General features: G+C 42.2%; 1 protein-coding gene across 2 annotated transcripts in view; it reads right to left on the bottom strand.

Moving 5' to 3' along the window:
• The window catches only part of ASTN1 (astrotactin 1), a 516,497-nt gene that overhangs the window by 14,485 nt on the left and 482,442 nt on the right, over positions 1 to 19,570 (bottom strand). For both annotated transcript variants that reach the window (XM_066597485.1, XM_066597486.1), the window contains exons 17-18: positions 17,809 to 18,077; positions 11,708 to 11,841 (exon numbers count right to left, since the gene is read on the bottom strand). In XM_066597485.1, coding sequence (XP_066453582.1) covers positions 11,708 to 11,841; positions 17,809 to 18,077 — 403 coding nt within the window. The remainder of the gene's footprint in view (positions 1 to 11,707; positions 11,842 to 17,808; positions 18,078 to 19,570) is intronic.

Genomic DNA, 19,570 nt, shown 5'->3' with positions numbered 1-19,570 from the left:
TTTATGTCCGCTTCTGCCTTCTCTTTTTCAGTCTCGATAGTACTCAATGGGTGCTATGTAGAGAATAGAGGTATAGTGCTCCAGAATAGGGGCCCACCAGCACTTCAATGTATGTCTTTTATGGTGTACTTATGTCTTTCCTGTGAAGTGTAGTAGCCTGTGTATTGTTATGTGTATTGGCTCTATCTTGGTCAACGTCGGGTCATAGCCTCATGTAGGTTTCACCAAACTTGGTGGTGTCTGTCTGTCTGTTCTCTCTAACCTGCTCCGTGTGGTGTGATTGGTTGGTGGAAAAAGGTTGAGGACGGAATTAGAGCAGGAAGCTGGTTGAGAGAATGTAGTCGTAAAGGAGGACGTGTAGGCTGAGTCTCTCATGCTGAAGTCTAAGTGCAGGTTGTGAAAATTCCAATTTGTCTTGGGATATGTTCTTCCAGTGGACCGGAGAGTCAGAGAAGAAAAAGGTGTAAGAAACAGTAGAGAACAATGTGTGTTATGCTCCTGGTGTTCGAAGTGTTCTCCCAAGGACTTTTTCCATCAGACAACTAAGACTGGTGATGACTGTATGCCGGGGAAGAAACACTGTTCGAATGCTAGGGTGTTTTGGGATTGTAAAACAAGAAACAAGCATTCCAAAGGTATTATGTCAAAGACTGTTGCTGTGTGATGTTTGGAAAATCAAAGTTTGAAACATTAAGTAAAGAACTGTGTGCCTCCGGTTTAAACCTTCTTTTTGACTGCGGACTCGTTTATTTGATTGAAGCGACTCATTACTTGAAAGAGGCACTGGCATCATGTGGAACAGTAATTTGTTAACATCCTTAGCACGGTTAACTTTAACCCTGCTCGCAGCCAGTCCAGGTCGTATTTTGGGTGTCTCGGTAAGAGACGGCAGAGCCAACGTAGACAACCATCATTTCTCCCCGTTGTCTTCCCCACTCAAAGGTCTGGCACTCGACTGCTGCAGAGAAAGTGGAAGTGCCATTTCCTTTATTGGACCAGGAAATCATGTGATTGACGGCAACCCCCAATATGGCAGTGCTAAGCCTAAACAGATGGGGGGGAATTTTGTCTCATTATACAGCCATCAAAACCATGGCTTTATAATGGGATGAAACGAAATCATTGAATTCAATGGTTTCGTTTTCACTAGCGGTATTCTTGCGCGTTAATAGTACATGTGAGAAAAGATAGGGCAGGACCTACAGTGTTCCCCCGAAAATAGGTCCTACCCCGATAGTAAGACCTATCGGGTTTTCGGGGGAGGCCTGAAATATAAGCCCGCCCCCAAAAATAGGAACTATTTCGGGTGCACTCCCCCTCCCCCCCAAAAAAAATAATCAATACTCACTTGCTCCGCGGCGTCCCGATGACATCGCTGAATGGCTGTGATTGGCTCATCGAGCGCCGGCTGTGATTGGCTGCCAGCGCTCGATAAGCCAATCACAGCGCTTGCTTCTGCTGGAGGTGGGGGATTCAAAGCCCCATCGCCAGCAAAAGGCATCTGTGAGATGAGGAGAATGTCGCACCGCCGCGGGACACCAGGACACCATCGGGAGGCTGCGGACCAGGTAAGTCCAAGCTCACCACCCCCTGAAAATAAGACCCTGTGCCCTTTTTGGGGGAAAAATATATATAAGAGAGTGTCTTATTTTCAGGGGAAACACGGTATCTCCCTGCCTTTTTTTCAAACTCGCGCACTAGCATGGAGTTGGAAAGGTCCGGAAAAAAAAAATTTGGTTCATGTGTAACTACACTTCGTAGCAGTGAGCGTAGTAGCGCATATGCCCATCTGTTTAAGCCCTTAGGGCAGATTCAGATGAAGTACTTGCAGAGGCATTACCGAATATGAAAATCGCGATAAAGCAATGCCTTCGATTTCAAAAGATTTGTCAGATGAATATGTATTTTCCTTGCAAAATCTTTGTCTGCCAAAAGATAGGACCTTCTCTGTCTTTGTCCGTGTTACACAGAATGCTGCCATGGGCTTCTATGGAAGCTCAAAAATAGGGAGGGGGAGGGAGTTACCCTGCATGCAACGGAGGGAAAAGACGACAGCTGGCGCTAATTAGACATTTAATTGCCATTCTATTCCACGGGGAGGGTGTCACACGCAAGCTTGTGAACTGGCATTTCAATCACAATAAAAATATGATCGATCTGTCAGCACAGACATATTTTCCATACGGGCGAATGTATTTATGCATATGTTCGTCTAACGAAGCCCTTACACTGTGGACTTTACTTTAACATTCCCAGATATACAATGTACACATAGGAGTGAATCCTTATTCACACGGGCGTATACGATTTCCATAAAAAAAGAACTAACTGATTTCACTATGTCTATGTGTGTTTTATATCACTTTTTGATGTGGTTTTGCATTTTTAACTTGTGAGCCTCATCAAACTGTTATTGGTTTTTTGCATGTGCCAAAAAAAACTGAAGGTGCCCCAACTGATGTCATTTAAGTAATAACCCCTTGAATTTAATGGTTGTGTGAAAAAAAAAACAGTGCACACATATGCCATGTGAGTGCATTCTCTATTTTTTTACAGACCCATTAAATATAATGTTTGAAAACTGTTTCAAAAAGTCCAAGTTCTGTCAGTTGGATAGAACTCGGACATTAAAGGGGTTTTCCAGTTGTTAACTATTGCTGGCCTATCTGCAAGATAGGTCATCAATAGAAGATTAGCAGGTGTCTATCACCTGGGACCCCTGCGGATCAACTGCTTGCTGGGTCAGTGTTCTTGTTAACTGAGCTGATTTCTATAGCGGTCTGGCTTGGTATTAAGTCTCTTACACACAAGCATTTCATCACGGCTGCCAATCAAAAATCTTGACCATCTGAAGCATTGGATTCCTAAGCATCCATTCAGATAGGCAATTTTCCGGCGTGCAAAGATTGGTCGGTCGGAAGAGATAGCAGATATGGTGAAAATTCCAACTGTCCGCTTTTACACGCATCCAGATTAGATAGGACTTGTCCTATCTTTTGCCGGAATATGTAGCCATTTCCCATAGACTTTTATGGGAGCCTATGAGAGCTGTCAGAAAATGGGAAAGAGGTGAGAGGGGGGTTAGCAGTGGGTCGCCATGCTAAAGTCCCTGACACTCCCTTTGCCGGCAGCTCCCATAGACTTCTACGGGGCTTTTATTGCCGCGATCAGCTGGCAAATAGGGGGGGAGTGAGGGGGAGAGAATTTAGCAGTGCTGATGGAATTCCAGGCTCTGGCATATGTACACCGCAGCCCAGACATCTAAATGGGTAAGAAAATGGGAGATTTAGCCGCGACTAGGTCGCAGGTTTCTCTCATTCATACGATTTTTGGGCCGCGATTCAGGCGGCTAAAAATTGCAAAGCCCGTATGAAAGAGCCTTTACAGGCAAAGTTCCCATGAGTGCAGCAGCCTGGTGAACAGCTGATCTGCATGAATTCTGGATAGAGATGAGCGAGCACCAAAATGCTCGGGTGCTCGTTACTCGGGACGAACTTTTCGCAATGCTCGAGGGTTCGTTTCGAGTAACGAACCCCATTGAAGTCAATGGGCGACCCGAACATTTTTGTATATCGCCGATGCTCGCTAAGGTTTTCGTTTGTGAAAATCTGGGCAATTCAAGAAAGTGATGGGAACGACACAGCAACGGATAGGGCAGGCGAGGGGCTACATGTTGGGCTGCATCTCAAGTTCCCAGGTCCCACTATTAAGCCACAATAGCGGCAAGAGTGCCCCCCCCCCACTGTCAGCGTAAAGATCGTTCTCCTCTGCCATAGCTGTAACAGCTGTGGCAGAGAAGAACGATGTTAGCCCATTGAATTCAATGGAGCCAGCAATACAGCAGGTTCCACTGAAAGCAATGGGCTGCCGGCGATCGCAGGATGAATTGTCGGGAAGGGCTTAAATATATAAGCCCTTCCCTGCAATTCATCCAGAAATGTGTTACAATAAAAATATATACCGGCGTATAAGGCGACGGGGCGTATAAGACAACCCCCCAACTGTGACCTTATACGCCGGCAATACAGTGGAGCAAAGAATAAAAATCATTACTCACTTCTTCTGACGTTCTGCGGTGCTCCTGCAGGCTGTCGCTCCCTCCTGGTCCCCGGCAGAGCATTGCTTTTTAGGACGCAGGGCTTGAAATCCCAGCCTCCAGAAACACACGTGCCTTCAGCCAATCACAGCCATTCAATGACATCATTGTCATTGGCTGTGATTGGCTGAAGGCACGTGTGTTTCTGGAGGCGGGGATTTAAAGCCCTTTGTAGAGAAAGCAATGCTCTGCCGTGGACCAGGAGGGAGCGACAGCCTGCAGCAGCACCGCAGAACGTCAGAAGAAGTGAGTAATGATTTTTATTCTTTGCTCCACTGTATTACCGGCGTATAAGGTGACAGTTGGGGGGTCGTCTTATACGCCCCGTCGCCTTATACGCCGGTATATATTTTTATTGTAATACATTTCTGGATGAATTGCAGGGAAGGGCTTATATATTTAAGCCCTTCCCGACAATTCACCCTGCGCACGCCGGCAGCCCATTGCTTTCAGTGGAACCTGCTGTATTGCTGGCTCCGTTGAATTCAATGGGCAAACATCGTTCTTCTCTGCCACAGCTGTTACAGCAGTGGCAGAGAAGAATGATTTGTCTTCTATATGTTCTCAATGGGGTCGGCGCTGCTGCCGCCGGCCCCATTGAGCGCATATAGAGAAGAGAACAGAAATCGCAGATCGCACATAGGTGCGATCTGCGATTTCTATGGCCTTAAGAAGGACCGTTGGGGTTCTTGAAACCTAAAATCACTCCTAACACTCTCCCTATAGCAGCTCCACCAAGATACCACTTTCCCTGAACTAATGTCAGAATGCATCTGTGGCGAGCCGCGGGAGGGGCAGATTTTAATACTCGGGTGACACCTGATCTCGCCAGCCACTCACTGCAGGGGCGTGGTATAGGGCTTGAACGTCGCAGGGGGAAGTTGTAATGCCTTCCCTGTCTTTCTATTGGCCAGAAAAGCGCGCAAATTTCTCAGGGAAGAAAGTGAAAGTAACCCGAACACCGCGTGGTACTCGTCACGAGTAACGAGCATCTCGAACACCCTAATACTCGAACGAGTATCAAGCTCGGACGAGTATGCTCGCTCATCTCTAATTCTGGATGACAGACCATCGCCAATCTCCTGTTGATTGCCTATCCTAACTCTAGGCTAGTTTACAACTAGACACCTCTTTTAAACTCGCCCATGTGAATGGAGCCTAAATGTCAGTGCACACATTCATTACACAGCCTATATTTGAATGAACCAGAAGTCTCAACATGCTCTGCCATAACAAAAAAAAATAGATTGCCTACAATTCCAATCAGATTATTGAAGACTCCATTGACTTCTATTTTTTTATTGACTTGCAATAATGGCCAATGAATTGATTTTATGAATCAGTGCCACAACCCTATAGATCAGATTACAGAGCAGAGAGTGCTTTATAGCACATGAAACATACAGAGGGGAGATGTGCTGCACACGGCTTACAAAATTGGTTTAGCAAGCTGCGATCCATAACTTAATAAAAAGAAAATTATTACTCATATCCCACAAAGCTCAGAGATGTGTGAAACAGAACATGAGACTGGGAACTGTGGAAACATAATTATCAATAAAATATATTTTATTGCATCCTATAAAAGATGAGACAGCTACAAACAATATCCTGTTAGGGAGACGAGAAATGTGACTTGCCAGTCCTCGGAGCAGCAGGCACTAAGAATGACAGTGAACTGTGAAAAGTGATGGTGGAAGGAAAAGAAGGGCACAGCAGACAGCAATAAATATGGAAGAATTTGTTCTCAAAATTTAAAGGGAATGTCTCATCGTGAGATCCCAAGAAAGCTGATATTCTTGCTAAGTTAAGTTGCTGTAAGTAGTACATTTTACTGCAGTACCTCTACAGGGGAAACAGAGTATTACATGCGGCCATTCAAAACAATAGTTAAAGACCAATCCCACCAGATTTAGCTCTGGCTCATGGAGGGAAATGCCAATTGGGACTTCTTGTTCTATAATGCTAGATTTGCAAAAAAAATGGTCTGATTTGGATTCTGGGAAAAAAAATGGAAATTTTTCAAAGAGTCATTTATCTCGTTGGAGACCGACTCTAAGAATGGTTAAAACTCTCAAACACAAAGTTTATCAGGAAAAAATTAAAGAAGCTAATTTGTCTAGCCTAGAGGAAAGAAGGGAGAAGGGGACATGATGGAAACCTTTTTTATATGTGACAGGAAGAGAGATGGGAAAAAGGGACGTGATGGAAACATTTATATATGTTGCAGGAGGAGAGAAAGGAGAGGAAGACATGATGGAAACCTTTATATATATTACAGGCGGAGGGAAGAGAGAAGAGGACATGATGGAAACCTTTATATATGTGACAGGAAGAGAGATGAGAAAGGGGGACTTGATGGAAACCTTTATATATGTTACAGGAGGAGAGAGGAAGAGGAAGACATGATGGAAACCTTTATATATATTACAGGAGGAGAGAAGGGAGAGGAGACATGATGGAAACCTTTATATATGTAACAGGTGGAGAGAGGAAGAGAAAGACATGATGGAAATCTTTATATATGTAACAGGTGGAGAGAGGAAGAGGAAGACATGATGGAAACCTTTGTATATGTTACAGGAGGGAAGAAGGGAGAGAGGAGGACATGATTGAAACCTTTATATATGTAACAGGTGGAGAGAGGAAGACATGATGGAAACCTTTATATATGTAACAGGAGGAGAGAAGGGAGAGGAGACATGATGGAAACCTTTATATATGTAACAGGTGGAGAGAGGAAGTGGAAGACATGATGGAAACCTTTATATATGTGACAGGAAGATAGATGGGAAAGGGGGACATGATGGAAACCTTTATATATGTAACAGGTGGAGAGAGGAAGTGGAAGACATGATGGAAACCTTTATATATGTGACAGGAAGATAGATGGGAAAGGGGGACATGATGGAAACCTTTATATATGTTACAGGAGGAGAGAGGAAGAGGAAGACATGATGGAAACCTTTATATATGTAACAGGTGGAGAGAAGGGAGAGGGGGACATGATGGAAACCTTTATATATGTAACAGGTGGAGAGAAGGGAGAGGGGGACATGATGGAAACCTTTATATATGTTGCAGGAGGAGAGAATGGAGAGGAGACATGATGGAAACCTTTATATATGTAACAGGTGGAGAGAGGAAGTGGAAGACATGATGGAAACCTTTATATATGTGACAGGAAGAGAGATGGGAAAGTGTTGCAAGAATGGTGTGCATTGCTTAGCTGCAGCACTAAATGGGATAATTGTCTGGGTTATGTATCTTTTTGTCTATTGGTGCATTCTGTTCTGGACCTGCAGCAGAGAGGTCTTCAGGAATTCCACACTGGTAACTTTAACCTGTTTAGTGCAGAATGAAAGAGTCTGAGAGAATGGCCTAATGACTATTGGGGACTACTATCCCCAGGAGTTCAGCAGCGTGAACCTGACCATGAGTGTGGGCTGGTAGAAATTAGGAGAGATAGGAGAGTGTGGTACTGGCCAGGACCTATAGATAACTGTGGCTGTGGTTTCTCCTGACATCCTGTGAGTTCTCCCTGTCACACCACCTGTCCAGGAAACTGCTGAACTGTATTTGTTGCTGAAGTAGAGTAAAACGACCAGTAACGCGTCTGTTTCCGGAGGCTATGTCATAAAAAGTACCCGTGTGTGTGTGGATTTATTCCGACAACCATGAAGTCCCCCACGGAAGCTGTGCGAGAGAAGATTTTACTCCACCATCTAGGAATTCCCCGCTGCAGAAGAAATAGTGGCATCACCTGTGACTAAAAGGACTCAGGTAATCGCTACGTGGGTTCCCGTTTATTAACCCTTTTCAATCCACTCTCTGATGTCCAAAGACATTCTGATTATGGGGTGTACAGCTCCGATGTCAGAAGACATCCGTCAGGATATTCTTACTATAGATTACTGGCTTCTCTGTTGTCGGGGCCTCTCCGGCATGTCACATACTGCAGTACTGTCTCTAGCCAGCAGATGGCGCTATTGTATAATGGCAGAAAGAGAAAGCTGCCGAGGAAACCCTAAATCCAAAATTGGATGGCAAAGGGTTAATCTGCCCTCGGCCCTGGAACTTGTCTCTGGTTACCCTCGGGGTGGGAGATGGTGGAGCCACCGTGACAAGGCCCAAACTCTATCCTGCCATCTCCTAGGCCATAGCCCACTTATTGGATGCTGCAAAGGGAGAGGATGAACATGATGGAAACCTTTATTTATATTACAGGAAAGAGAAGGGAGAGGGGGACATGATGGAAACCTTTATATATGTTACAGAAAAAGAGAAGTGAGAGATGGGACATGATGGAAACCTTTATATATGTTGCAGGAGGGTAGAAGGTAGTAGAGGATTTGATGGAAACCTTTATGTATGTTACAGGAAAGAGAAGGGAGGGGAGAACATGATGGAAAGCTTTATATATATTACAGCAGGAGAGAAGGGAGAGGAGGACAAGATGGAAACCTTTATATATGTTACAGGAGGAGAGAAGGGAGAGGAGGACATGATGGAAATCTTTACACGTGTTATAGGAGGAGAGAAGGAAGAGGAAGGACATGATGGAAACATTTATATGTGTTGCAAGAGGGGAGAAGGGAGAGTGGAACATGATGGAAACCTTTATATGCATTACAGGAGGAGAGATGAGAGAGGAGAACATGATGGAAACTTCTATTAATGTAACAGGAGGAGAGAAGAGAGAGGGGGACATGATGGAAACCTTTATATATGTTACAGGAGGAGAAAATGGAAAGTGTGACTTGATGGAAACCTTTATATAAGTTACAGGAGAGAGTAGGGAGAGAAGGACATGATGGATACCTCGATTTATGTTACAGGGGGAGAGAAGGGAGAGGAGGGACATGATGGAAACCTTTATATATGTTACAGGAGGAGAGAATGGAGAGGGGGACATGATGGATTCTTTTATATATGTTACAGAAGAAGAGAAAGGAGAGATGCGACATGATGGAAACCTTTATATATGTTACAGGGGAGAGTAGGGAGAGAAGGACATGATGGAAACCTCTAGTTATGTTACAGGGAGAGAGAAGGAAGAGGGGGGACATGATGGAAACCTTTACATATGTTACAGAAGGAGAGAAGGGAGAAGGGGACATGATGAAAAGCTGTATATATATTGCAGGAGAAGAGGAATGAGAAGAGGAGATGATGGAAACCATTATATATGTTACAGGAAAAGAGAAGGGGGCATGATGGAACCCTCTATATATACTACAGGAGGAAGAGGGGAGAGGAGGACATGATGGAAACCTCTATATATGTTTTCTAGGTAGGAAGAATGGAGAGGAGCACTGGCGTAACTATAGAGGATGCAGGGGATGTGGTTGCACCCAGGCCCAGGAGCCTTAGGGGGCCCATAAGGCCTCTCTTCTTCATATAGGGAACCCAGTACTATGAATAAAGCATTATAGTTGGGGGCCCTGTTACAGGTTTTGCATTAGGGCCCAGGAGCTTCAAGTTCTACCTCTGGAGAGGAGTATATGATGGAAACCTTTATATATGTTACAGGAGGAGAGAAAGGAGAGATGGGAAATAATGGAAACCTTTATACATTTACAGGAGAGAAGAAGATATAGAGGGGATATGATGGAAACCTTTGTATATGTTAGAGAAGGAGAGAAGCAAGAGGAGAACATGATGGAAACGTTTATACCTGTTATAGGAGGAGAGAAAAGAGATGGGGGACATGATGGAAACCTTTACATATGTTACAGAAGGGAAAAGGGAAGAGGAGGACATGATGGAAACCTTTATATGTGTTACAAATGTGAAAAAGGAGGGGGGCCATAAAAGAAACCTTTATACAGGTTACAGGAGAAGAGAAGGAAGAGTGGGACATGGTGGAAACCTTTATAAGTGTTGCAGGAGGAGGGAAAAGAGAGGGGGCATGATGAAAAACCTTTATATATGTTACAAGAAGGAAAAAGGAAGAAGAGGATATGATGGAAACCTTTATATGTGTTACAGGAGGAGAGAAGGGAGAAAAGGATATGATGGAAAGCTTTTTATATATTACAGAAGGGAAGAAGGCAGAGGGGGACATAATGGAAACTTTTATATATGTTACAGGAGAAGAAAAGGGAAAGGAGGACATGATGGAAACCTTTACACATATTACAGGAGGAGAGAAGGGAGAGGGGGGACATGATGGAAACCGTTATATATGTTACAGGAGAAGAAAAGGGAAAGGAGGACATGATGGAAACCTTTACACATATTACAGGAGGAGAGAAGGGAGAGGGGGGACATGATGGAAACCTTTATATATGTTACAAGAGTGAAAAATGAAGAGGGAGCATGATGGAAACGTTTATACATGTTACAGGTCGAGATAAGGGAGAGGGGGGACATGATGGAAGCCTTTATATATGATATTACAGGAGGAGAGAATGGAGAGGAGGACATGATGGAAACCTTTACACATGTTACAGGAGGAGAGAAGGGAGAGGGGGGACATGATGGAAACCGTTATATATGTTACAAGAGTGAAAAAATGAAGAGGGGGCATGATGGAAACGTTTATACATGTTACAGGTCGAGATAAGGGAGAGGGGGGACATGATGGAAGCCTTTATATATGATATTACAGGAGGAGAGAAGAGAGAGGGGGGATATGATGGAAACTGTTATATATGTTGGAGGAGGAGAGAAGGGAGAGGAGGACAAGATGGAAACCTTTATATATGTTACAAGAGAGGAGAAGGGAGAGGAGGACATGATGGAAACCTTTATATATGTTACAGGAGAAGAGAAGGGAGAGGAGGACATGATGGAAACCTTTATATATGTTACAGGAGGAGAGAAGGGAGAGGAGGACATGATGGAAACCTTTATATATGTTACAGGAGGAGAGAAGGGAGAGGGCGGGCATGATGGAAACCTTTATATATGTTACAGGAGAAGAGAAAAGAGAGGGGGGACATGATGGAAACCTTTATATATGTTACAGGAGGAAAGAAGGGAAAGGGGGGACATGATGGAAACCTTTATGTATGTTATAAGAGTGAAGAAGGGAGAGGGGCATAATGGAAACCTTTATACATGTTACAGGAGGGAAAAAGAGAGAGGGGATACGATGGATACCTTTATGTATATTAGAAGAGTGAAGAAGGGAGAAGAGGCATGATGGAGATATTTATATATGTTACATCAGACATACAATGACCTAGCGTCTGAGCACATTAGCAAGTTTTTACTAGACATACAATGAGAATATCAAGAAAAGAATCTGAAATTAGTTAGAGAGATCAGAAGCAATGTCAGAAAAAACTATTTTTCTGAAAGAGTACTAGAAGCCTAGAATAAGCTTTCAGGAGATGTGGTAGCAAATCAAGAGTAAGTGAATATAAGCATGCCTGGGATAAGCATATAGCTATCCTAATAGTAAAATAATATAAGTTTACACTACATGGACTGCGTGTTTTTTTTCTACTGCCAATCTTCCTTCCTTCTTGAAGCTTTATCTATGAAACTCATGAGAGAAGGAGGAAAATATGTAGCAATCATACATAATACATGCATAACAGAACAGCAAGTGATACACTGTAACCAGAAATATAGAGGAAAGTCTAGAACTTTGAGTCTTACACTGGTTGTGGCAGAGGGGCACACGTTGGAAGTCCGTCCACACCAAATGCTGTGGAGTCACAGCGACACCAGTCTTCGATCACATCACCACGGCCCGAGCACCAAAGTGAGCTGAGCACCGCTTCCTGCAGCAACTGAGAGACAGACAGACAGCTGAGCACAGAATCCTCCAGTAACAGAAAGACAGACAGACAGCTGAGCACAGAATCCTCCAGTAACAGAAAGACAGACAGACAACTGAGCACAGAATCCTCCAGTAACAGAAAGACAGACAGACAGCTGAACACAGAATCCTCCAGTAACAGAAAGACAGACAGACAGCTGAGCACAGAATCCTCCAGTAACAGAAAGACAGACAGACAGCTGAACACAGAATCCTCCAGTAACAGAAAGACAGACAGACAACTGAGCACAGAATCCTCCATAAAATTGAGCTACAGGTCAAGGTAGCTAACTGTCCAGAAATTCCTGGACAGTCCATAAAAGTAGGGGACTTTTTTTTTGCACTGTCCATAAAAAATGTTGATGTGTCTGTGATTTTTTTTTTTTGTGGATTTAAAAGCTTCACATATTATTGTGAGACGTGAATTTTGGTGCAGATTCACCATGGATTTTACTCTCTTAGGGTTCCTTCACACTGGCGATCGCGTTATCGCTGCAAGAAAATCACGATTTTTGAGCATCAGCGCTGCTTTTTCTTGTGCGTTTCTTTCATGCAATTTTCCCGTAATTTTTTAACAAATTTAATATTAGAAAGTCCTATTGACTTTCGCGTTAAAAAAATGCGCAATTTTCTTGTCCGATTTTAAGGCTGGTGGCAGCGATGCAATGGGAGATCATTCCAAAAAAAAGCATCGCTGATGCTCAAAAATGGCAAGAACAAGAATGCGATTTTGCTGAGAATTTCTTGCGGCAAAATCGCGAACGACGTGTGAAATTACTTGATTTCAATGGTCCCATTTTCATCAACGGTATTTTTGCTCGTTAATAGTAAAGGTGAGAAAAAAATAGGACTTCCCGCTTTTTTTTTTTTTTTTTAAACTTGCGCGCTATGACACAAATGGCTTAAATGGCTTGGAAAAAAAACAAAAAAAAATCCTGGCTCATGCACAACTACACTCCTTAACAGCGGACGTAGTTGCGCATACGCCCGTGATTTACAGTGGGTACCCCTCTTAATGACAGTCACAATTTGCCTTTAAGGTTCTTGGATAAGCTGGCCAATACAGTAGTGTTGTTTTCTATAGACGTGGCCTCTCCGACTCAGTAACGCTTTTGTATCATTTCCTTGGTACGCATTAACCAAGAAATTATACCATAATAATAAATTACCATACATGAATATGAGTTAATAAGGCCATAAGACAGTCTGCGACATCAGTCCCGCTATTCAAGCCATGATGCTCTATTTTTTCATTTATTACCAGTTCAAACAAGGATGCCTGTTTTAAAGACGTTAAGGGCAGTAAATGAGTTTACAGATTTGATAATACAAACCCTGCTGTGCAATGTAAGCATACAATACCAAGAAATCTTGTGCTTGCATAAAAGCATTGAGCTGAACTCTGTGTGCACGGGGCATACATTATTCTTTATTATAGATAAGAAGTGGGTTTGGAGAAATTAAACATTCAGTATATTCTAGTTTTAATAAGGTCAAGAATAAGTGGCATCCAGGAAAAAGATTCAGAACTGAGAATTAAATGCTGCTGTCTGGACTTTTTTTTCATGCCAATCTTATGTCTCTACTCGTGTCAGACTTGTGATAGAAAGCTCTATCTACCTAATATCTATCTATCTATCTATCTATCTATCTATCTATCTATCTATCTATCTATCTATCTATCTATCTATCTAATATCTATCTATCTATCTATCTAGCTGTCTATCTCATATCTATCCCATATCTAGCTGTCTATCTATCTATCTAATATCTATCTATCTCATATCTATCTATCTATCTATCTCATATCCATCTCATATCTATCTATCCATCTCTCATATCTATCTATTTATCTATCTATCTATCTATCTCTATAATATCTATCTATCTATCTCTGTCATATCTATCTATCTATCTATCCATCTATCATATCTATCTATCTATCTATCTACCTATCTCATAACTATCTATCCATCTATCTATCTATCCCTCTATCTATCTATCTATCTATCTATCTATCTCATAACTATCTATCCATCTATCTATCTCATATCTATCTATCTATCTATCTATCTATCTAATATCTATCTATCTATCTATCTAGCTGTCTATCTCATATCTATCCCATATCTATCTGTCTATCTATCTATCTCATATCTATCTATCTATCTCATATCCATCTCATATCTATCTATCCATCTCTCATATCTATCTATTTATCTATCTATCTATCTATCTATCTATCTATCTATCTATCTCTATAATATCTATCTATCTATCTCTGTCATATCTATCTATCTATCTCACATCTATCTATCCATCTCTCATATCTATCTATCTATCTCACATCTATCTATCCATCTCTCATATCTATCTATCTATCTATCTATCTATCTATCTATCTATCTATCTATCTATCTATCTATCTATCTATCTATCTACCTATCTCATAACTATCTATCCATCTATCTATCTATCCCTCTATCTATCTATCTCATAACTATCTATCCATCTATCTATCTCATATCTATCTATCTATCTATCTATCTATCTATCTATCTATCTATCTATCTATCTATCTATCTGTCAATCTCATATCTATCTCTCTATCTCCTATCTATCTATCTATCTATCTATCTATCTATCTATCTATCTATCTATCTATCTATCTATCTCATATCTATCTATCGATCTATACAATACTGGTCAATTTTTCCAGTTTTTATTGATATTTACACAATTTAATATTTTAAATGGAAGCATAGAACAAATAAACAAGTTAAGATGACTAAAGATAATAGATTGACTTTGATTCATCAAATTAAATCTGGATTTTTGATACAATCAGGACATTTTTTCTACAATTGCAGTCAGATATTGTTCAAAAATTATTTCCCAGCATTGTTGCAAAGGTTCCCACAAATGTGCTGCACTAGCAGATTGCTTTACTTTCATCCTACTGTTCAGTTCATCCTAAACAAGCTCAGTGGGGTTTAGGTCTGGAGACTGTGCAGGCCATTATGTTCTTTGAAGCCTACCAGCTTCTTCTTGTCTTTGCAAGTAATTCTGATATAACCTAAAGGTATGTCTTATATCATTGTCTTGCTGTAATATGACCCCCTGACCAAATAGGCGTACACCAGAGGGTATTGTATGGCATATAAAAATGCTGTGGTAGTCCTTTTTGTCCAGTGTGCCAGTCACCCTGTGAAAATAGCCCACATTGGATCCAGCAAAAAAAAAAAACAAAAAAAAAAAACAGACCATCACGCTTCCTCCTTCATGTCTAGCAGTTGGTGTCACACACTCAGGAACCATCTTCTCATCCACTTGACAGTGTACAAAAATTATGTACAGAAGATCTCAAATTTTGGTTCATCAGTCCATAAGACCTTTTTCCACTTTTCAGTAGTCTGCTGGAGGTGTTGCTTGTCCCAGGCAAGTCTTTGTTTCTACTTTGCAATCTTAGCAGTGGCTTTCTTACTGAAGCTCTACCTGTCAAACCTGCAGATAGAAGTTTTCTCTTTACAGTTGAAATAGGAACTTGCTTATATTTTTAGTGCATTAAGCTGAGCTTGAAGATTTTGAGCTGTGAGGCACCGATCAAACAAACTGTTGATTCACAATACATGTCATCTGATTCTGTAGTGCCCTTTCTTCTTCCAGACCTCTCCTGTCAGAATTTCCTCCAGTTTCCAAATGCCTTTTGATGGTATAGTAAACGGTACTGACTGCCACCTTGGCTTCTTGGCAATTTCTCTGTTGGACAAATCTATACTTCTTAGGGTTATAATTGTCTGTCTGTCTGTCTGCTTTGGTTAATTACCTTTTTCTTGCCATTTTGATAGCAATGTGCTCTGTTCTGAAGAGCAAAACTGTCCAAATCCTGCCCTAAAGAGTGTTGCAATGCAGTCTTTTCAAATACTGGTTACATAGAATCAAATGGTTTGAAAGTAATCTACAAACGCTGAGATACCAGTAGGAATAGTTTGCTTCCAATTTCAAACCTTAATTTGATGTGTTCCCTGAAAAACCCTTTTGATTAGAGCTCTTACATACGGCCGTAGGGGTTTTTATATGCGCCCATCGGTGCTGTAAAAACACATGAATGGGCGCACAAATCTAACATTTATGCACCCCTTCGGACAGCCCAGGCCCGGCGCATATATACCGAGGCTGCAATGCCCTTTCCCTCCCCTTCGCCGGATCACCTCCTCTTTCCTCCCCTCCCATTGCAAACAGCCCGGAGGGGAGGAGAGAAGGGCAGAGAAGGGGGAGGGAGTTTAGCAGTCATGCTGCTAAACTCCCTCCTACCTCCCTTCTCCGGCCACTGTCATTAGCTCCCATAGGAGTCTATGCAGCGGCCAACGTATTCCGGGCAAAAAGATAGTTCCAGGACTATCTTTGCTGCCCGGCCTAAAATGGCCCGTTGCTATATTGACCGTCCGGGGGCTTTTATGCCGTGGAAATATGCTTGTGTGATCTGATGCATTGGAATTCAATGCATCAGATGGTAGCGTATATCGGCCGACTGTGAAAACGGCGGCCAATATACGCTCATGTGAATAAGCCTTTAAAAAACATAAATTCAGACTGTTGTTGTGTTTCAGGTTAAAATTTCACAATATTTTGGTTTTAAAATTGTTTTTGAACCTTTCAGACATTTTATGTCATTTGTTAAACTTGAACTGTGTAAATAGGAAAAATAACTGGAAAAATTGACGTGTTCTGAAACTTTTTAATGGTGATTAGAGATGAGCGAACGTACTCGTTTAGGGCAATTACTCGATTGAGCATCGCTTTTATCGAGTAACTGCCTACTCAGGTGAAAAGATTCAGGGGGGGGGGAGCTGGGGGGCGGGGGGCGGCGTGGTGGAGCGGGGAGTAGCAGTGGGGAACAGGGGGAAGCTCTCTCTCTCCCCCCCCCCCACTCCCCTCTACAACCCTTCGCTCACCCCCGGAGCCCCCCGAATCTTTTCGCCCGATTGTTAAACAGAACTTGTCACTTTGAAACAGCCTCATAAACTAAGTTATGGTGCTGTTTGGGGAACTGACGGGGAGCTGGAGGATGTATTTTTAATACCCACCTGCTCCTTTATTCGTGCACTGTACTCTGATGAATATCGTGCATAGACTGAAAATCTCTCTTCAGACCGATGTGTGTATGTTCTCCCATAGAAGTCTATAATTATGACTTAGATCACAATCAAACCACTTCTTATTTCTTATCAATGAGAATACACAGGTAATTCAAGAAGGTCAATCTTTCAAATGTCCATTAGCAGTTTAGCATGTGGTCTGGACTTTGCACTCAGCTGCATTTTCTTCGCATGGGCTGTCAGCTAAATACGATGAAATCAGCTGCTCCCATGGAGAACACAGTGTGTGGTCCCTGCTACCTCTTTCCGGCTGAACAATGGATTTTAAACTCACCTAAAAATCATTGTTCAGTTGAAGAGTGAAAGATAGAAGCGTTTACACTCAACAATTATCGCTCAAAGGCCATCGTTTGAATGAATTTTGAGCGATAATCGTTGAGTATAGATGGGGCTTTAATTCTTATCTTCATCTAGAGCCAAAAGGAGAATATTTAAGGGAGTCACATAAATTTTATTAAATGATGTTACCATTAGAAACAGACTGATTAGCAATGGGAGTATACTAACTATGATTTACAGGGTCAGAAGGAATTTCAGATGTTCCTTGCTGCCCTGAAGATCAATCAACGTCTTATCATCAGCCGCGTGTCATGAATAGTCTGTGTTTGCTGATACATTAGCAGATAAAATATAGAGAATTTCGCGAGATGCCCGCTTTAATGTCGCTAAAACATGGTATCCCAATTATAATTTTTATATTTATTTTTAACTTTTCTTTGCATTACCAACACTGTTTTCCTGTGAGAACCATATATAATGTTCACATTAAAGAACCTTACCTGTTGTGTTACATTGTTTGTGACGAGTTCATATATTGGGACTGCCTTTGTGACTTCTAGAAGCACTGGTTCAGCTGGAGAATCTGGGCTAGAAGTAACATGGCACAGCTGGCAATAAGAGGAGCATCGTCCACGATTTTGACACTCCATGCGTAAACCTTGAATCAGTCGTCTGGTGCCAGTATCAAGAAGACTGTTGATGTATTCGGGGAACGTCAGCACTTTTGGTTCTCTCTCTCTTTCCTCTGACTCATCAGAGGGTGTATTTCCTGTAAAAAGAGAGTCTATGAGAGATACTAAAACATCTGAGTGAGAAAACAGCCTGGGAGTCTGGTAAAGATGACTGGGCAAGGCAATTGCAAACCACCCTGCAAAAACAGTCTGCCAAGAAAACATCACGATGTGACATTACCCTAGGAGATAGGTAAAGGTAAAGTCGCCTGGTGCAAGCACCGAGTCATGACTGACTCCTAGGGTGATGTCACATTGTGACGTTTTCTTGGAAGACTGCTTTTGCAGGGTGGTTTGTCATTGCCTTCCCCAGTTATCTTTACCCCATTTTACCGACTTCAGAAAGATGGAAGGTTGAGTCAACGTTGAGTCAGCTACCTGAACCACGCAGAGATTGGACCCCCAACATTCAGGTCATGAGCGAGAGCTTAGGACTGAATTTCTGCTGCATTAACACTGCCTTTTTAGATAGGTGGTGTCTATTAACTTTGGTCATAAACACTGTTGCAAACATGTCATGTCTGTCTAGTCTTGTTGAAGAAACTGACCAATAAATTCAGTAACAGGAGACAGGACGAATGATGTGCAGAACACAGGAAGTTTCTGTATTGCTAGATGCCTGAGATAAGACAGCTGTGGGTGGTAGAAATGGAAGTGAGGCCTAGGATGTTTCCCTGATCTGCCCTGACTGGACCTTCCAGTAAAGCGAAGCACGCACCCCAAAAAGGGTAACCCCACATTTGGAGCCTAAATTGATTATTCTGTATGTCCCTAAATGTAATATAAAGACAGAGCAGGACAAAGTAGATGAAAAACAAGCCATGGAGGTTGAGAGAACAAAAGTCAAAGAGAGAAGCAGCTAGTTGTAGTCAAGTCCAAAAAGGAAGGCCCTGAAAGAAGCACTTAGAAGCACAAAGGTGAAACACATCTGACCACTAGGCAGGACCAGTATATGAATTGTATTACCAGCATGCTCTGCAAAAATGAATCAGAATAAATACCTACTGTGTTTCCCCAAAAATAAGACCCTGTCTTATGTTAATTTTTGCCCCAAAAGAGACACAGGGTCTTATTTTCAGGGGATATCTTATTATACTTACCTAGCAGGTGCTGTCCGGGTCCTTCCCACAGGCTTGCTTACAGTTTTCAGCCACCGACAGAAGATCACTTGCTGGTAACAGAGTTTCTAAACCCTGCCTCCAGCAAGCAATTGCTCTGATTGGTTCTCGAGAGCCACAGCTCAGCCAATCAATGCAGCACTCAATAAACCAATCACAGCCATTCAATTCAAGGTTAGGTCTTATTTTCAGGGAAACACGGTAGACAGGCCAGGATTTCCAACCTTGTGGAGTTTTCTTGTATGCCAGTGTAAGGAGTATATTAAGAAGCACTAGGTCTTATTTTCGGGGGATGTCTTATTATACTTGCCTAGCAGGCTCGTTCTGCTTCCCTCCTGCTGTTCTCCGGAGCTCTGGCAGGCTTCCTGCAGTCCTAGGTTACGCACAGAAGATTACTTCCTGGTTACAGGATT

The sequence above is a fragment of the Eleutherodactylus coqui genome, chromosome 3 (genome assembly GCF_035609145.1).
Source record: "Eleutherodactylus coqui strain aEleCoq1 chromosome 3, aEleCoq1.hap1, whole genome shotgun sequence".
In the NCBI taxonomy this organism is placed as follows: Eukaryota; Metazoa; Chordata; class Amphibia; order Anura; family Eleutherodactylidae; genus Eleutherodactylus; species Eleutherodactylus coqui.
Note: the sequence above shows the minus strand (reverse complement) of the source record. Positions and strands in the feature narration are given on the sequence as shown.